The 15035-nt window shown below is 41.7% G+C and overlaps 1 protein-coding gene across 2 annotated transcripts in view; it reads left to right on the forward strand.

Annotated features, from left to right (window-relative positions):
• hmcn1 (hemicentin 1) overlaps positions 1 to 15035 on the forward strand; it is a 221896-nt gene that overhangs the window by 47667 nt on the left and 159194 nt on the right. For both annotated transcript variants that reach the window (XM_080769794.1, XM_080769795.1), the window contains exons 12-17: positions 1194 to 1335; positions 1657 to 1784; positions 2497 to 2610; positions 3357 to 3515; positions 4689 to 4880; positions 4974 to 5069. In XM_080769794.1, coding sequence (XP_080625920.1) covers positions 1194 to 1335; positions 1657 to 1784; positions 2497 to 2610; positions 3357 to 3515; positions 4689 to 4880; positions 4974 to 5069 — 831 coding nt within the window. The remainder of the gene's footprint in view (positions 1 to 1193; positions 1336 to 1656; positions 1785 to 2496; positions 2611 to 3356; positions 3516 to 4688; positions 4881 to 4973; positions 5070 to 15035) is intronic.

The following is a 15035-nucleotide window of genomic DNA, read 5'->3' on the forward strand; positions in this document are numbered from 1 at the left end:
AGTTACACATCATGAATCAATTGGAAAATCAGAGCGGATTCCATCCATGGCTTTACGAGGTCTGGATTCAATATTGTTCACTGTTTTACCAATAAAAGGAGAAATGTGTGTGAAAGATGTGCCGTGAAACATTATTGGTTGTAGTTACAGATATCGTTCTTCCTGCTGAAGTGAAAGTGAAAGAAATGCTCTGTTACATCTTATGATGGAACCTAAATTAATCTTGTTGTTGAACATCGCTTCAGGGTCCAAATCAAAGCAAATACCTTGGTAACAGGGTGGCTCAGTGGTTATCACCGTCCTGGCTTCTGCCCCGACTGGGGCCTTTCTGTGTGGAGTTGGCATGTTCTAGCTTTATAAGTCATGCAAGTGGTGACTTGCACAGTATCAGGGACAGTGTATGAAGTGGAGTGCGGTGTTGAAACGGAAATCACAGTATTTAATGGGTCACCAATTTTTACGGAATACCACCATGTGGGGCTGGCACAGTAAACGTAAAATCACAAAGCATTCTAGCCAAGTGCCTCTTGAGTGGAAATAGTTGTTGACTTTTTCCCTCTGCCCTTGAAGGGTCAATTTCATTAGAGCAATGGATGGAGTTGCATTTAAGACATTGTGTGGGTTTCTGGGCATGTTAAACAACCAATGAAATGCAGATCAGGTGCTCTTGGTTCCCCCCACACCAAACTACATACATGTTAAGGACATCCTTTCAGTACTATTGTCACATTCTCTCTCCCCCTCAGTCTGTGACTCCACCATGGCCAGGCCACTCCCACATTCATTTCCACCACACTGCAGTCCCATTTACACACCTGTCTTCAACTCCCTCGTCAGCCCACCTGTGAACACTTTGCCAATCAACCTGCTCCTATAAAACTGGACTCTTCACAAACACTCATTGTCAGTTCATAGTTTGTTGTCATGGTTGCTTGTCTGTGGATTCCTGTTTTGACATGCATTGTCATTCTGCAATTGCCTGATTCCTGCCTACTACTTCCGTGTAAGATCTGCCTTATTCTTTATTAAATACTTTATTATCTACTTATCTACTACTTGTTTGTTGTTACTCTGCACTTGGGTTTGACTCTGTCTACATCCATGACACTATTGATTGATTAGTTAACTTTGTGATTTTAGCGAATCATTAGAATAATTGGTATATTGCTTGCTTCTTCCTTCTTGTAATTTAGAACCCCCCAGGGTTTCAGTGGAACCTCGGAATCAGACCTTTGTGACAGGACAGGAAGTGAGGATAAGATGCACAGCCAGTGGCTACCCTTCACCCCGCCTAGTGTGGACCCACAACGACATGTTCATCACAAGTTCTAACAGGTACATTCATTACAGGTGCTCTCCTGTACAATTCTCATTTTTTTATACAGTGTGTATAAGAGCTTGTGTGTGTTTGTAGGAGCTTGTTACATATTGCATATTCTATCCTTTATTCTGAAAGAGAGTAGGCAGACCCTATTGTGACCCTATAGTTTCTTTTATAACATGAGACGGTCAGAAGTCCTTACTTAAAAGATCATCTCTACCTTGCGCTTTAGGCGATTTTGCTTCCGGTTCATTTGGGCTGAATTTGGGTTTTTTCAAAATAAAGTGTTAATAACTGAGAACTGTATGTTGCTCTCATCCACCGTCCCGCTGAAGATACAGGATGACGGCTGATGGGACCCTGGTTATACGAAACATGGAGCAGAAAGATGGTGGCGTGTATGGCTGTCTGGCCAGCAACCAAGCAGGAACAGACACACAGAGCTCCATCCTCACTTACATTGGTGAGTAGAAACATACAGTAATATAGAAAGACACACAATGAAATATATGGAGGCATGTGCGACGTTGTATGTAATGCGTATGCATGTTAGACCTGAGGCTGATTCTAAAAAAATGTTTTCTGAAAAACCTATGTTTCTATGTCAGTGGTGCTCAACCTTTTTCATGTCAAGGACCCCCATAATTATCTGTATTTGGCCACGGACCCCCATCTGAAAACATTTGCTCTGAAAGAATATATATTCAAAGATTTGCGCCGAAGATCTACAAGCTTGTAGCGTGGAACTCGGTGCCATGCTATGAGCTTATAGATCTGCTATTTTCAATAGCTAAAATAATTTATGACGTATTGAAATGCATTTTTATAGTGCTTTTCCAAGTGCTGTATTGTGTTCATTCATACATTTGGGAGGTGAAGTGTCCTCACTTCCCACATTCACACACACCAACTCATTGGAGGCAATGTAGGGTTCAGTGTCTGGCCAAAAGACGCTTTGACATGTGGAGCCAGGATTCAAACCACCGACCGAGGGATCATTGGACGACCTGCTCTACCTCCTGAGCCACAGCTGCACTAATGCACAGCCGCATAATGCTTGAAACACCAAAAGGGATTCCCGTCCGGAATGTGTTAATGTTCACTGTGTACTACAATGTTGCTTCTCTTTGTGTAAGGCAGTCGCTCACTGACACAACCTGCTTTCTCTCCATTAGAATCTCCTGTGGTGACGGTGGCACTGAGCGAGATTCTCATTGGTCTCGGAGAGACAACAGTGATGGCCTGCTCAAGCTCTGGAATCCCCAAGCCTGAGATCTGGTGGCACAAAGGTAAGACACATGCGCACGCACGCACACACGCACGCACGCACGCACGCACACTGGCTGACTCTGTGGATCAGCATATCCTGCCTAAGGACAGTGAGGCAGAAAATGTACAGAAAGCAATGAACAAAGGTATTGTCAGAAATGTGCTGTTCATAGGTTCCTCACATTACATGGCATTATTACATTACATGACATTATATATTTATATATAAACTTTTATTTTTTGTCACCTTACTGATGGTGTTGCCTTGACTGTGTCTTCAACATGCTGTATTACAATTTCCAATTTAGGCATTTAGCAGACTCTCTTAATCCAGAGCGACTTACATTAAGCAAGAACAAAAACAAAAAGCATGGGAATATATCACATAAAAAGCATTTATCATGAAACAGTGGAATATCTATATAATGAAACTATACATATATACTATACTATGCTATACATATGTACTATGACGTGCTATGACTACATACAATGCAATTATAGTGCTTTATACATAACATGCTATAAGTCTGTATCAAATGCTATCTAAGTCTACAGAAATGCTATCTAAGGGGGTTTAGGGTAAGTGCTGTACTGTAGTGTATCTACAGTACATTTTCTTCCCCATGCTCTATAATCTGCTTTTAACTTGGCGCCTTGATTTCCCCAACGGGATCAATAAAGGTCTTATTGTAGCATTGATTACTATCCTGTAAAACCCTCGGTTGACCCAGACATAACTGCATGGTTTTCTCTTGATCTCCAGGAGACCTCCGGTTGAGTCCGTCATCCTTCATTGACATCGATGTCATGGGAGGGACTCTTACTATTGCGGAGACTCGGAATATTGATGCTGGGGACTACACCTGTGTAGCTGTCAACCCTGCTGGCACATCATCAGGGAAGATCTCTCTGGATGTGGGAGGTGAGGTTCGCAACACAATTTTAAATCTTTAGTGATTTACTTACTCGAAATACTATGTCTGTTTAATACTTCCCCCTGGGCTTGTCACAAAAACTTGAATAAAAAGATTTTGAAAAGAAAGAAATACTGCACAGATTATATTTTCAGAAAACTTAGTTCATTATTTAGAAATTAGAAGCCATTTTTAGAATCAGCCTTAGTCCTAAATTATTTTATATTGCTTTACATCTTTAAAGTAATTATGAGTAGTAGGGCTGTATTTTGCGTGTCTTAAGTACCAGGTCTTATTCCCTAACTTGAGTAAACTAAAGACCTGGAGGCGTGGTCAATGCAATAGCCAAATGGCATTGATCACGCCTCCAGGTCTTTAGTTTACTCAAGTTAGGGAATAAGACCTGGTACTTAAGACACGCAAAATACAGCCCGTAATCTTTTGTTGCATATTTGTATTGTAACCAACATGTGATTCTGATCAAGCAATCTGTGTTATGCTTTGGAGTTGCTTAGTAAAACATACAAAGAATGGAATTAACCCTTCATTCATTCATTCATTCGTTGATTAATTAATTAATTTTTTGTAAATTAGTTTGTCTTGTTACCAAGCGCTTCTGACAAAACCTTAACCGCATTTGACCCTCAAACTGTATGTTAAAGCAGCTAACTCCACCACCTCTCCCCCTCTCATGCAAGTAATTGACAATATATAAAGTCACCATACCATCTTTGATGAGGCAGTATTGCAGCATTGGCGATGTTCTGTCCTAATGTCTGACTTAACCAAGCATCTCGTTTGGAATATTAACGCTTCTAGAGAGAGACTTATTAGCGCAAGGTAGTAATGGAACATTATACAGTACCTCCTGGTTTTGGGGGAAAATGCAAGGTCGGGGCTTTTCAGAGTAAAATCTGCCTCATCTGCTGGGCACTCTAGTGTCTTTATTTTGAAAAGTTCTGGGGCATAAAAGTGTTAAATCATGGCAACAACGCCTCAATTGAAGAAGTGAAGATGCTAACTTTGATAGGAATTTATGAATGGCTGGTGTGAGCCAGTCCAGTCCTCCAGCCTGTGTGATGGACAGGTTCATTGTCTGTAGAATAGAAAGAATGTGATACAGATGGACAGATTTTCCTAAACTTTATGACCTCTGAGTGACATGTTGATCTTGACCACAGCTGCACCCGCATTCACACAAGAGCCATCCGATGTGGCGCGGAACATCGGCTCCAACGTCACCCTGTCGTGTCACGTGCAGGGTTACCCTGAACCGCAGGTCACCTGGAGGAGACAGGACGGCTCGGCTCTCTCCAACAGACCCCACACACTCAGCACCATCACACAGAACAGAGGGGAGCTGCGCATCACCAGTGAGTTCCACATACAGATTGAAATGGACACATAGTGCACATTATGACCCACCCATTCACACTCTAACCTCAGGCTGTAACTCTTTCTGTCAGACTTATGGGTAGATGATGAAGGGGTCTACGTGTGTGAGGCCCACAATCACTTTGGCACCATCCACACTCAGGCCAGGATCACAGTAACCGGACTAGGTAAGAATTATCTAATTTAATCTCGTCTAATTGCATACTGTACACACACATCAGTCATGGGGTGACTGTCTGTCAAGGTTATGTACAGTACCATCCTGTCCCTTTTCCATCCCACCACATTGATGATCAGCACAGGTCAGCAACCTGCAAAGCGATTTGACCCCAGTCCTGACGTACATCAGTATTTCTGGTTGTATATTTGGACAGACAGACATCTGTCTGGGAAGTGGCATAATAACTACATGGGGGTGCTGGGAAGTGGCATAATGACTACATTGGGAGAAAAATAAAATATAACATGAAGAATATTCTATGCTTTCTCATGGTTCCACTGCCAACATACTGTACTGTTTGTTACTTTATGACTTCTCCTGCTAACACATACCTGCCTCTGAATCATCCTGACATTGATGTTTTGCAGTCGGATTGTATCTGCGTCTGCAGCTTCAAAGAGATTAATGTGAAGCTTGCATTCCTATAAATTTGTCCATTTCATCAAAGTGAGCCCAAAATCACAACTCTCTTTGCTTTCTCTGCTAGTGCACTTCAAAGGTGTAGCGCTGTTCACCATGTGTATACCACTAAGACGCACGCACGCACGCACGCTCGCACACACACACACACACACACACACACACACACACACACACACACACACACGCAAATAAATAAATGCATGCTACTTGATACATACAGTCATATTTTGAATTTACTGTATGTTGATCTGTCTATGCATGCACGTGCGTGCGTGCGAGCGAGCGAGCGTGCACACCTGGTCCTACCTGGGCCTGGGCCCAGGTATTTCTTAACTCGGCCCAGACGAAAAATACTGGGTGTTTTGTGTTGAAGCCGTCGGCTTCACTCACACCTTTCGATCTAGCATACAACATTGATGCATGCTAGATGTATGAGACTTGTTTACTGATGCAATGCATTTCCAATGGAAGTCACATGGTTTGACACAACATTTTTGTTGTACGGCTTTCGGCTGTGTTTCGACTGCTCCCTCCCGCTCATACAACAAAAATGACTGTGACTCCCATTGGAAATGAATTGTGAGCTTGCATCAAGTAAACAAGTCTCATGCATCAGCTATACATCAATCTGTTGTGCACGTGTGAGTCAGGCCTTAGGCCTCACTCACACCTTTGCATCTAGCATACAACATTGTTGGAAACAAGTAAGTAACAAGTCTCTGTTGTGCAGGTGTGAGTTAAGCCATAAGGTAACAGCAGCTGAAATAACTAGTGTTTATACCACACAGTGCAACAACACACCCAGTCATACAGATCAGAAGACTGTGGCAATAAGCATCATGTCATGTTTTCAGACTCTGATATTGCAAAAGAAAATGTGGTTGTACCAAGACAGCATCCATAGTTACAGATGCGCTTGCACCTGTCTGTGAGCAGAGTTGTTTTTGAGAGTTAAAAAAAATGGAGGAGGATGCTTTGATAAAGTAAACATTTCTTTATTGGTTCCTTATTGGTTGTAATACATTTCTTCACAACCAAATCAAATCGTCTTGGTTGGTGTATTGTCCAATTGTATTGGTTGGTGTGTTGTCCAGTTGTATTGGTTGGTGTGTTGTCCAGTTGTATTGGTTGGTGTGTTGTCCAGTTGTATTGGTTGGTGTGTTGTCCAGTTGTATTGGTTGGTGTATTGTCCAATTGTATTGGTTGGTGTGTTGTCCAGTTGTATTGGTTGGTGTGTTGGACCAGTTGTATTGGTTGGTGTATTGTCCAATTGTATTGGTTGGTGTGTTGTCCAGTTGTATTGGTTGGTGTGTTGGACCAGTTGTATTGGTTGGTGTGTTGTCCAGTTGTATTGGTTGGTGTGTTGTCCAATTGTATTGGTTGGTGTGTTGTCCAGTTGTATTGGTTGGTGTGTTGTCCAGTTGTATTGGTTGGTGTGTTGTCCAGTTGTATTGGTTGGTGTGTTGGACCAGTTGTATTGGTTGGTGTGTTGTCCAGTTGTATTGGTTGGTGTGTTGTCCAATTGTATTGGTTGGTGTGTTGGACCAGTTGTATTGGTTGGTGTGTTGTCCAGTTGTATTGGTTGGTGTGTTGTCCAATTGTATTGGTTGGTGTGTTGTCCAATTGTATTGGTTGGTGTGTTGTCCAGTTGTATTGGTTGGTGTGTTGGACCAGTTGTATTGGTTGGTGTGTTGTCCAGTTGTATTGGTTGGTGTGTTGTCCAATTGTATTGGTTGGTGTGTTGTCCAGTTGTATTGGTTGGTGTGTTGTCCAGTTGTATTGGTTGGTGTGTTGTCCAGTTGTATTGGTTGGTGTGTTGGACCAGTTGTATTGGTTGGTGTGTTGTCCAGTTGTATTGGTTGGTGTGTTGTCCAATTGTATTGGTTGGTGTGTTGGACCAGTTGTATTGGTTGGTGTGTTGTCCAGTTGTATTGGTTGGTGTGTTGTCCAATTGTATTGGTTGGTGTGTTGTCCAGTTGTATTGGTTTGTGTGTTGTCCAGTTGTATTGGTTGGTGTGTTGTCCAGTTGTATTGGTTGGTGTGTTGTCCAATTGTATTGGTTGGTGTGTTGTCCAGTTGTATTGGTTGGTGTGTTGTCCAGTTGTATTGGTTGGTGTGTTGTCCAGTTGTATTGGTTGGTGTGTTGTCCAGTTGTATTGGTTGGTGTGTTGTCCAGTTGTATTGGTTGGTGTGTTGTCCAGTTGTATTGGTTGGTGTGTTGTCCAGTTGTATTGGTTGGTGTGTTGTCCAGTTGTATTGGTTTGTCTGTTGTCCAGTTGTATTGGTTGGTGTGTTGTCCAGTTGTATTGGTTTGTCTGTTGTCCAGATTTATTGGTTGGTGTGTTGTCCAGTTGTATTGGTTGGTGTGTTGGTTGGTGTGTTGTCCAGTTGTATTGGTTGGTGTGTTGGTTGGTGTGTTGTCCAGTTGTATTGGTTGGTGTGTTGGTTGGTGTGTTGTGCAGTTGTATTGGTTGGCTGGTTGGTTGGTTAATTGTATTGTCCAGTAAATAGTTAATTTAAATGCAGTTCTCAGTTCTGACACCTACCATTTTTAGGAAATTGAAGGCAAAAATGCATATTAATTAATAAAAAAATTATGCCCAGGCAGATATTCCCAGGCCAAGGCAATAATTAATTCCTGCATTCGCCACTGGTGCATGCTTGCGTGCGTGCGTTGCGTTGTGTTCATTAAGAAACACCGTAAAGAGTACACCGCAAAATCCTTCATTTTTCAATATCTGAATGGACACATTCGGTTCCACTTTCTGAGTTAAATGAACACTGAGGATATTGCAGTGTGTGTTTGTACATGTGTGTCTTGTTAACTGCCATGGCCAGTCTCAAGTGGAAACACACAGGGCTTTTATATGTGGGTCAAAGGCTAGGATAGAGAGTCCCACCCAGCTGACATGTATTAGTTATATTACTGCTACTGCCCCACTTCCCTACTGACACAGTCATCCCAAAGCATTCGCAAAAACACACACACACACACACACACACACACACACACACACACACACAAACCACACAAATAAGTAGCAGCAAAGAAGACATGGCGTGTACAACTATGGCAACATGCCATTACATTGTCTTCCCAGTCAGTAAAGTAAATATCCCTTCATTTCCAATGACATTGAAACTTGCTGTAATCGACGAGGATGGGATTCGAACCCACGCGTGCAGAGCACAATGGATTAGCAGTCCATCGCCTTAACCACTCGGCCACCTCGTCATACACACTAGCAAAATATACTCAGAAAAACACAATTTAAAACAAATAAGTAGCAGCAAAGAAGACATGGCTTGTACAACTACATTGTCTTCCCAGTCATTAAAGTAAATATCACTTAATTTCCAATGACATAGAAACTTGCTGTAATCGACGAGGATGGGATTCGAACCCACGTGTGCAGAGCACAATGGATTAGCAGTCCATCCCCTTAACCACTCGGCCACCTCGTCATACACACTAGCAAAATATACTCAGAAAAACACAATTTAAAACAAATAAGTAGCAGCAAAGAAGACTTGGCTTGTACAACTACATTGTCTTCCCAGTCAATAAAGTAAATATCACTTAATTTCCAATGACATAGAAACTTGCTGTAATCGAAGAGGATGGGATTCGAACCCACGCGTGCAGAGCACAATGGATTAGCAGTCCATCTCCTTAACCACTCGGCCACCTCGTCATACACACAAGCAAAATATACTCAGAAAAACACAATTTAAAACAAATAAGTAGCAGCAAAGAAGACATGGCTTGTACAACTACATTGTCTTCCCAGTCATTAAAGTAAATATCCCTTCATTTCCAATGACATTGAAACTTGCTGTAATCGACGAGGATGGGATTCGAACCCACGCGTGCAGAGCACAATGGATTAGCAGTCCATCGCCTTAACCACTCGGCCACCTCGTCATGCACACTAGCAAAATATACTCAGAAAAACACAATTTAAAACAAATAAGTAGCAGCAAAGAAGACTTGGCTTGTACAACTACATTGTCTTCCCAGTCATTAAAGTAAATATCACTTAATTTCCAATGACATAGAAACTTGCTGTAATCGACGAGGATGGGATTAGAACCCACGCGTGCAGAGCACAATGGATTAGCAGTCCATCTCCTTAACCACTCGGCCACCTCGTCATACACACAAGCAAAATATACTCAGAAAAACACAATTTAAAACAAATAAGTAGCAGCAAAGAAGACATGGCTTGTACAACTACATTGTCTTCCCAGTCATTAAAGTAAATATCCCTTCATTTCCAATGACATTGAAACTTGCTGTAATCGACGAGGATGGGATTCGAACCCACGCGTGCAGAGCACAATGGATTAGCAGTCCATCGCCTTAACCACTCGGCCACCTCGTCATACACACTAGCAAAATATACTCAGAAAAACACAATTTAAAACAAATAAGTAGCAGCAAAGAAGACATGGCTTGTACAACTACATTGTCTTCCCAGTCATTAAAGAAAATATCCCTTAATTTCCAATGACATTGAAACTTGCTGTAATCGACGAGGATGGGATTCGAACCCACGCGTGCAGAGCACAATGGATTAGCAGTCCATCGCCTTAACCACTCGGCCACCTCGTCATGCACACTAGAGAAATATACTCAGAAAAACACAATTTAAAACAAATAAGTAGCAGCAAAGAAGACATGGCTTGTACAACTACATTGTCTTCCCAGTCATTAAAGTAAATATCACTTAATTTCCAATGACATAGAAACTTGCTGTAATCGACGAGGATGGGATTCGAACCCACGCGTGCAGAGCACAATGGATTAGCAGTCCATCGCCTTAACCACTCGGCCACCTCGTCATACACACTAGCAAAATATACTCAGAAAAACACAATTTAAAACAAATAAGTAGCAGCAAAGAAGACATGGCTTGTACAACTACATTGTCTTCCCAGTCATTAAAGTAAATATCCCTTCATTTCCAATGACATTGAAACTTGCTGTAATCGACGAGGATGGGATTCGAACCCACGCGTGCAGAGCACAATGGATTAGCAGTCCATCGCCTTAACCACTCGGCCACCTCGTCATACACACTAGCAAAATATACTCAGAAAAACACAATTTAAAACAAATAAGTAGCAGCAAAGAAGACATGGCTTGTACAACTACATTGTCTTCCCAGTCATTAAAGTAAATATCACTTAATTTCCAATGACATAGAAACTTGCTGTAATCGACGAGGATGGGATTCGAACCCACGCGTGCAGAGCACAATGGATTAGCAGTCCATCGCCTTAACCACTCGGCCACCTCGTCATACACACTAGCAAAATATACTCAGAAAAACACAATTTAAAACAAATAAGTAGCAGCAAAGAAGACATGGCTTGTACAACTACATTGTCTTCCCAGTCATTAAAGTAAATATCCCTTCATTTCCAATGACATTGAAACTTGCTGTAATCGACGAGGATGGGATTCGAACGCACGCGTGCAGAGCACAATGGATTAGCAGTCCATCGCCTTAACCACTCGGCCACCTCGTCATGCACACTATAGAAATATACTCAGAAAAACACTATTTAAAACAAATAAGTAGCAGCAAAGAAGACATGGCTTGTACAACTACATTGTCTTCCCAGTCATTAAAGTAAATATCACTTAATTTCCAATGACATTGAAACTTGCTGTAATCGACGAGGATGGGATTCGAACCCACGCGTGCAGAGCACAATGGATTAGCAGTCCATCGCCTTAACCACTCGGCCACCTCGTCATGCACACTATAGAAATATACTCAGAAAAACACAATTTAAAACAAATAAGTAGCAGCAAAGAAGACATGGCTTGTACAACTACATTGTCTTCCCAGTCATTAAAGTAAATATCACTTAATTTCCAATGACATAGAAACTTGCTGTAATCGACGAGGATGGGATTCGAACCCACGCGTGCAGAGCACAATGGATTAGCAGTCCATCGCCTTAACCACTCGGCCACCTCGTCATACACACTAGCAAAATATACTCAGAAAAACACAATTTAAAACAAATAAGTAGCAGCAAAGAAGACATGGCTTGTACAACTACATTGTCTTCCCAGTCATTAAAGTAAATATCCCTTCATTTCCAATGACATTGAAACTTGCTGTAATCGACGAGGATGGGATTCGAACCCACGCGTGCAGAGCACAATGGATTAGCAGTCCATCGCCTTAACCACTCGGCCACCTCGTCATGCACACTATAGAAATATACTCAGAAAAAAACAATTTAAAACAAATAAGTAGCAGCAAAGAAGACATGGCTTGTACAACTACATTGTCTTCCCAGTCATTAAAGTAAATATCACTTAATTTCCAATGACATTGAAACTTGCTGTAATCGACGAGGATGGGATTCGAACCCACGCGCGCAGAGCACAATGGATTAGCAGTCCATCGCCTTAACCACTCGGCCACCTCGTCATACACACTAGCAAAATATACTCAGAAAAACACAATTTAAAACAAATAAGTAGCAGCAAAGAAGACATGGCTTGTACAACTACATTGTCTTCCCAGTCATTAAAGTAAATATCCCTTCATTTCCAATGACATTGAAACTTGCTGTAATCGACGAGGATGGGATTCGAACCCACGCGTGCAGAGCACAATGGATTAGCAGTCCATCGCCTTAACCACTCGGCCACCTCGTCATACACACTAGCAAAATATACTCCGAAAAACACAATTTAAAACAAATAAGTAGCAGCAAAGAAGACATGGCTTGTACAACTACATTGTCTTCCCAGTCATTAAAGAAAATATCCCTTAATTTCCAATGACATTGAAACTTGCTGTAATCGACGAGGATGGGATTCGAACCCACGCGTGCAGAGCACAATGGATTAGCAGTCCATCGCCTTAACCACTCGGCCACCTCGTCATGCACACTAGAGAAATATACTCAGAAAAACACAATTTAAAACAAATAAGTAGCAGCAAAGAAGACATGGCTTGTACAACTACATTGTCTTCCCAGTCATTGAAGTAAATATCACTTAATTTCCAATGACATAGAAACTTGCTGTAATCGACGAGGATGGGATTCGAACCCACGCGTGAAGAGCACAATGGATTAGCAGTCCATCGCCTTAACCACTCGGCCACCTCGTCATACACACTAGCAAAATATACTCAGAAAAACACAATTTAAAACAAATAAGTAGCAGCAAAGAAGACATGGCTTGTACAACTACATTGTCTTCCCAGTCATTAAAGTAAATATCACTTAATTTCCAATGACATAGAAACTTGCTGTAATCGACGAGGATGGGATTCGAACCCACGCGTGCAGAGCACAATGGATTAGCAGTCCATCGCCTTAACCACTCGGCCACCTCGTCATACACACTAGCAAAATATACTCAGAAAAACACAATTTAAAACAAATAAGTAGCAGCAAAGAAGACATGGCTTGTACAACTACATTGTCTTCCCAGTCATTAAAGTAAATATCCCTTCATTTCCAATGACATTGAAACTTGCTGTAATCGACGAGGATGGGATTCGAACCCACGCGTGCAGAGCACAATGGATTAGCAGTCCATCGCCTTAACCACTCGGCCACCTCGTCATGCACACTATAGAAATATACTCAGAAAAACACAATTTAAAACAAATAAGTAGCAGCAAAGAAGACATGGCTTGTACAACTACATTGTCTTCCCAGTCATTAAAGTAAATATCACTTAATTTCCAATGACATTGAAACTTGAAACTTGCTGTAATCGACGAGGATGGGATTCGAACCCACGCGTGCAGAGCACAATGGATTAGCAGTCCATCGCCTTAACCACTCGGCCACCTCGTCATGCACACTATAGAAATATACTCAGAAAAACACAATTTAAAACAAATAAGTAGCAGCAAAGAAGACATGGCTTGTACAACTACATTGTCTTCCCAGTCATTAAAGTAAATATCACTTAATTTCCAATGACATAGAAACTTGCTGTAATCGACGAGGATGGGATTCGAACCCACGCGTGCAGAGCACAATGGATTAGCAGTCCATCGCCTTAACCACTCGGCCACCTCGTCATACACACTAGCAAAATATACTCAGAAAAACACAATTTAAAACAAATAAGTAGCAGCAAAGAAGACATGGCTTGTACAACTACATTGTCTTCCCAGTCATTAAAGTAAATATCCCTTCATTTCCAATGACATTGAAACTTGCTGTAATCGACGAGGATGGGATTCGAACCCACACGTGCAGAGCACAATGGATTAGCAGTCCATCGCCTTAACCACTCGGCCACCTCGTCATACACACTAGCAAAATATACTCAGAAAAACACAATTTAAAACAAATAAGTAGCAGCAAAGAAGACATGGCTTGTACAACTACATTGTCTTCCCAGTCATTAAAGTAAATATCACTTAATTTCCAATGACATTGAAACTTGCTGTAATCGACGAGGATGGGATTCGAACCCACGCGTGCAGAGCACAATGGATTAGCAGTCCATCGCCTTAACCACTCGGCCACCTCGTCATGCACACTAGAGAAATATACTCAGAAAAACACAATTTAAAACAAATAAGTAGCAGCAAAGAAGACATGGCTTGTACAACTACATTGTCTTCCCAGTCATTAAAGTAAATATCACTTAATTTCCAATGACATAGAAACTTGCTGTAATCGACGAGGATGGGATTCGAACCCACGCGTGCAGAGCACAATGGATTAGCAGTCCATCGCCTTAACCACTCGGCCACCTCGTCATACACACTAGCAAAATATACTCAGAAAAACACAATTTAAAACAAATAAGTAGCAGCAAAGAAGACATGGCTTGTACAACTACATTGTCTTCCCAGTCATTAAAGTAAATATCCCTTCATTTCCAATGACATTGAAACTTGCTGTAATCGACGAGGATGGGATTCGAACCCACGCGTGCAGAGCACAATGGATTAGCAGTCCATCGCCTTAACCACTCGGCCACCTCGTCATGCACACTATAGAAATATACTCAGAAAAAAACAATTTAAAACAAATAAGTAGCAGCAAAGAAGACATGGCTTGTACAACTACATTGTCTTCCCAGTCATTAAAGTAAATATCACTTAATTTCCAATGACATTGAAACTTGCTGTAATCGACGAGGATGGGATTCGAACCCACGCGTGCAGAGCACAATGGATTAGCAGTCCATCGCCTTAACCACTCGGCCACCTCGTCATACACACTAGCAAAATATACTCAGAAAAACACAATTTAAAACAAATAAGTAGCAGCAAAGAAGACATGGCTTGTACAACTACATTGTCTTCCCAGTCATTAAAGTAAATATCCCTTCATTTCCAATGACATTGAAACTTGCTGTAATCGACGAGGATGGGATTCGAACCCACGCGTGCAGAGCACAATGGATTAGCAGTCCATCGCCTTAACCACTCGGCCACCTCGTCATACACACTAGCAAAATATACTCAGAAAAACACAATTT

The sequence above is a fragment of the Protomyctophum bolini genome, assembly GCF_963924005.1.
Source record: "Protomyctophum bolini genome assembly, chromosome: 8".
Taxonomy (NCBI): Eukaryota; Metazoa; Chordata; class Actinopteri; order Myctophiformes; family Myctophidae; genus Protomyctophum; species Protomyctophum bolini.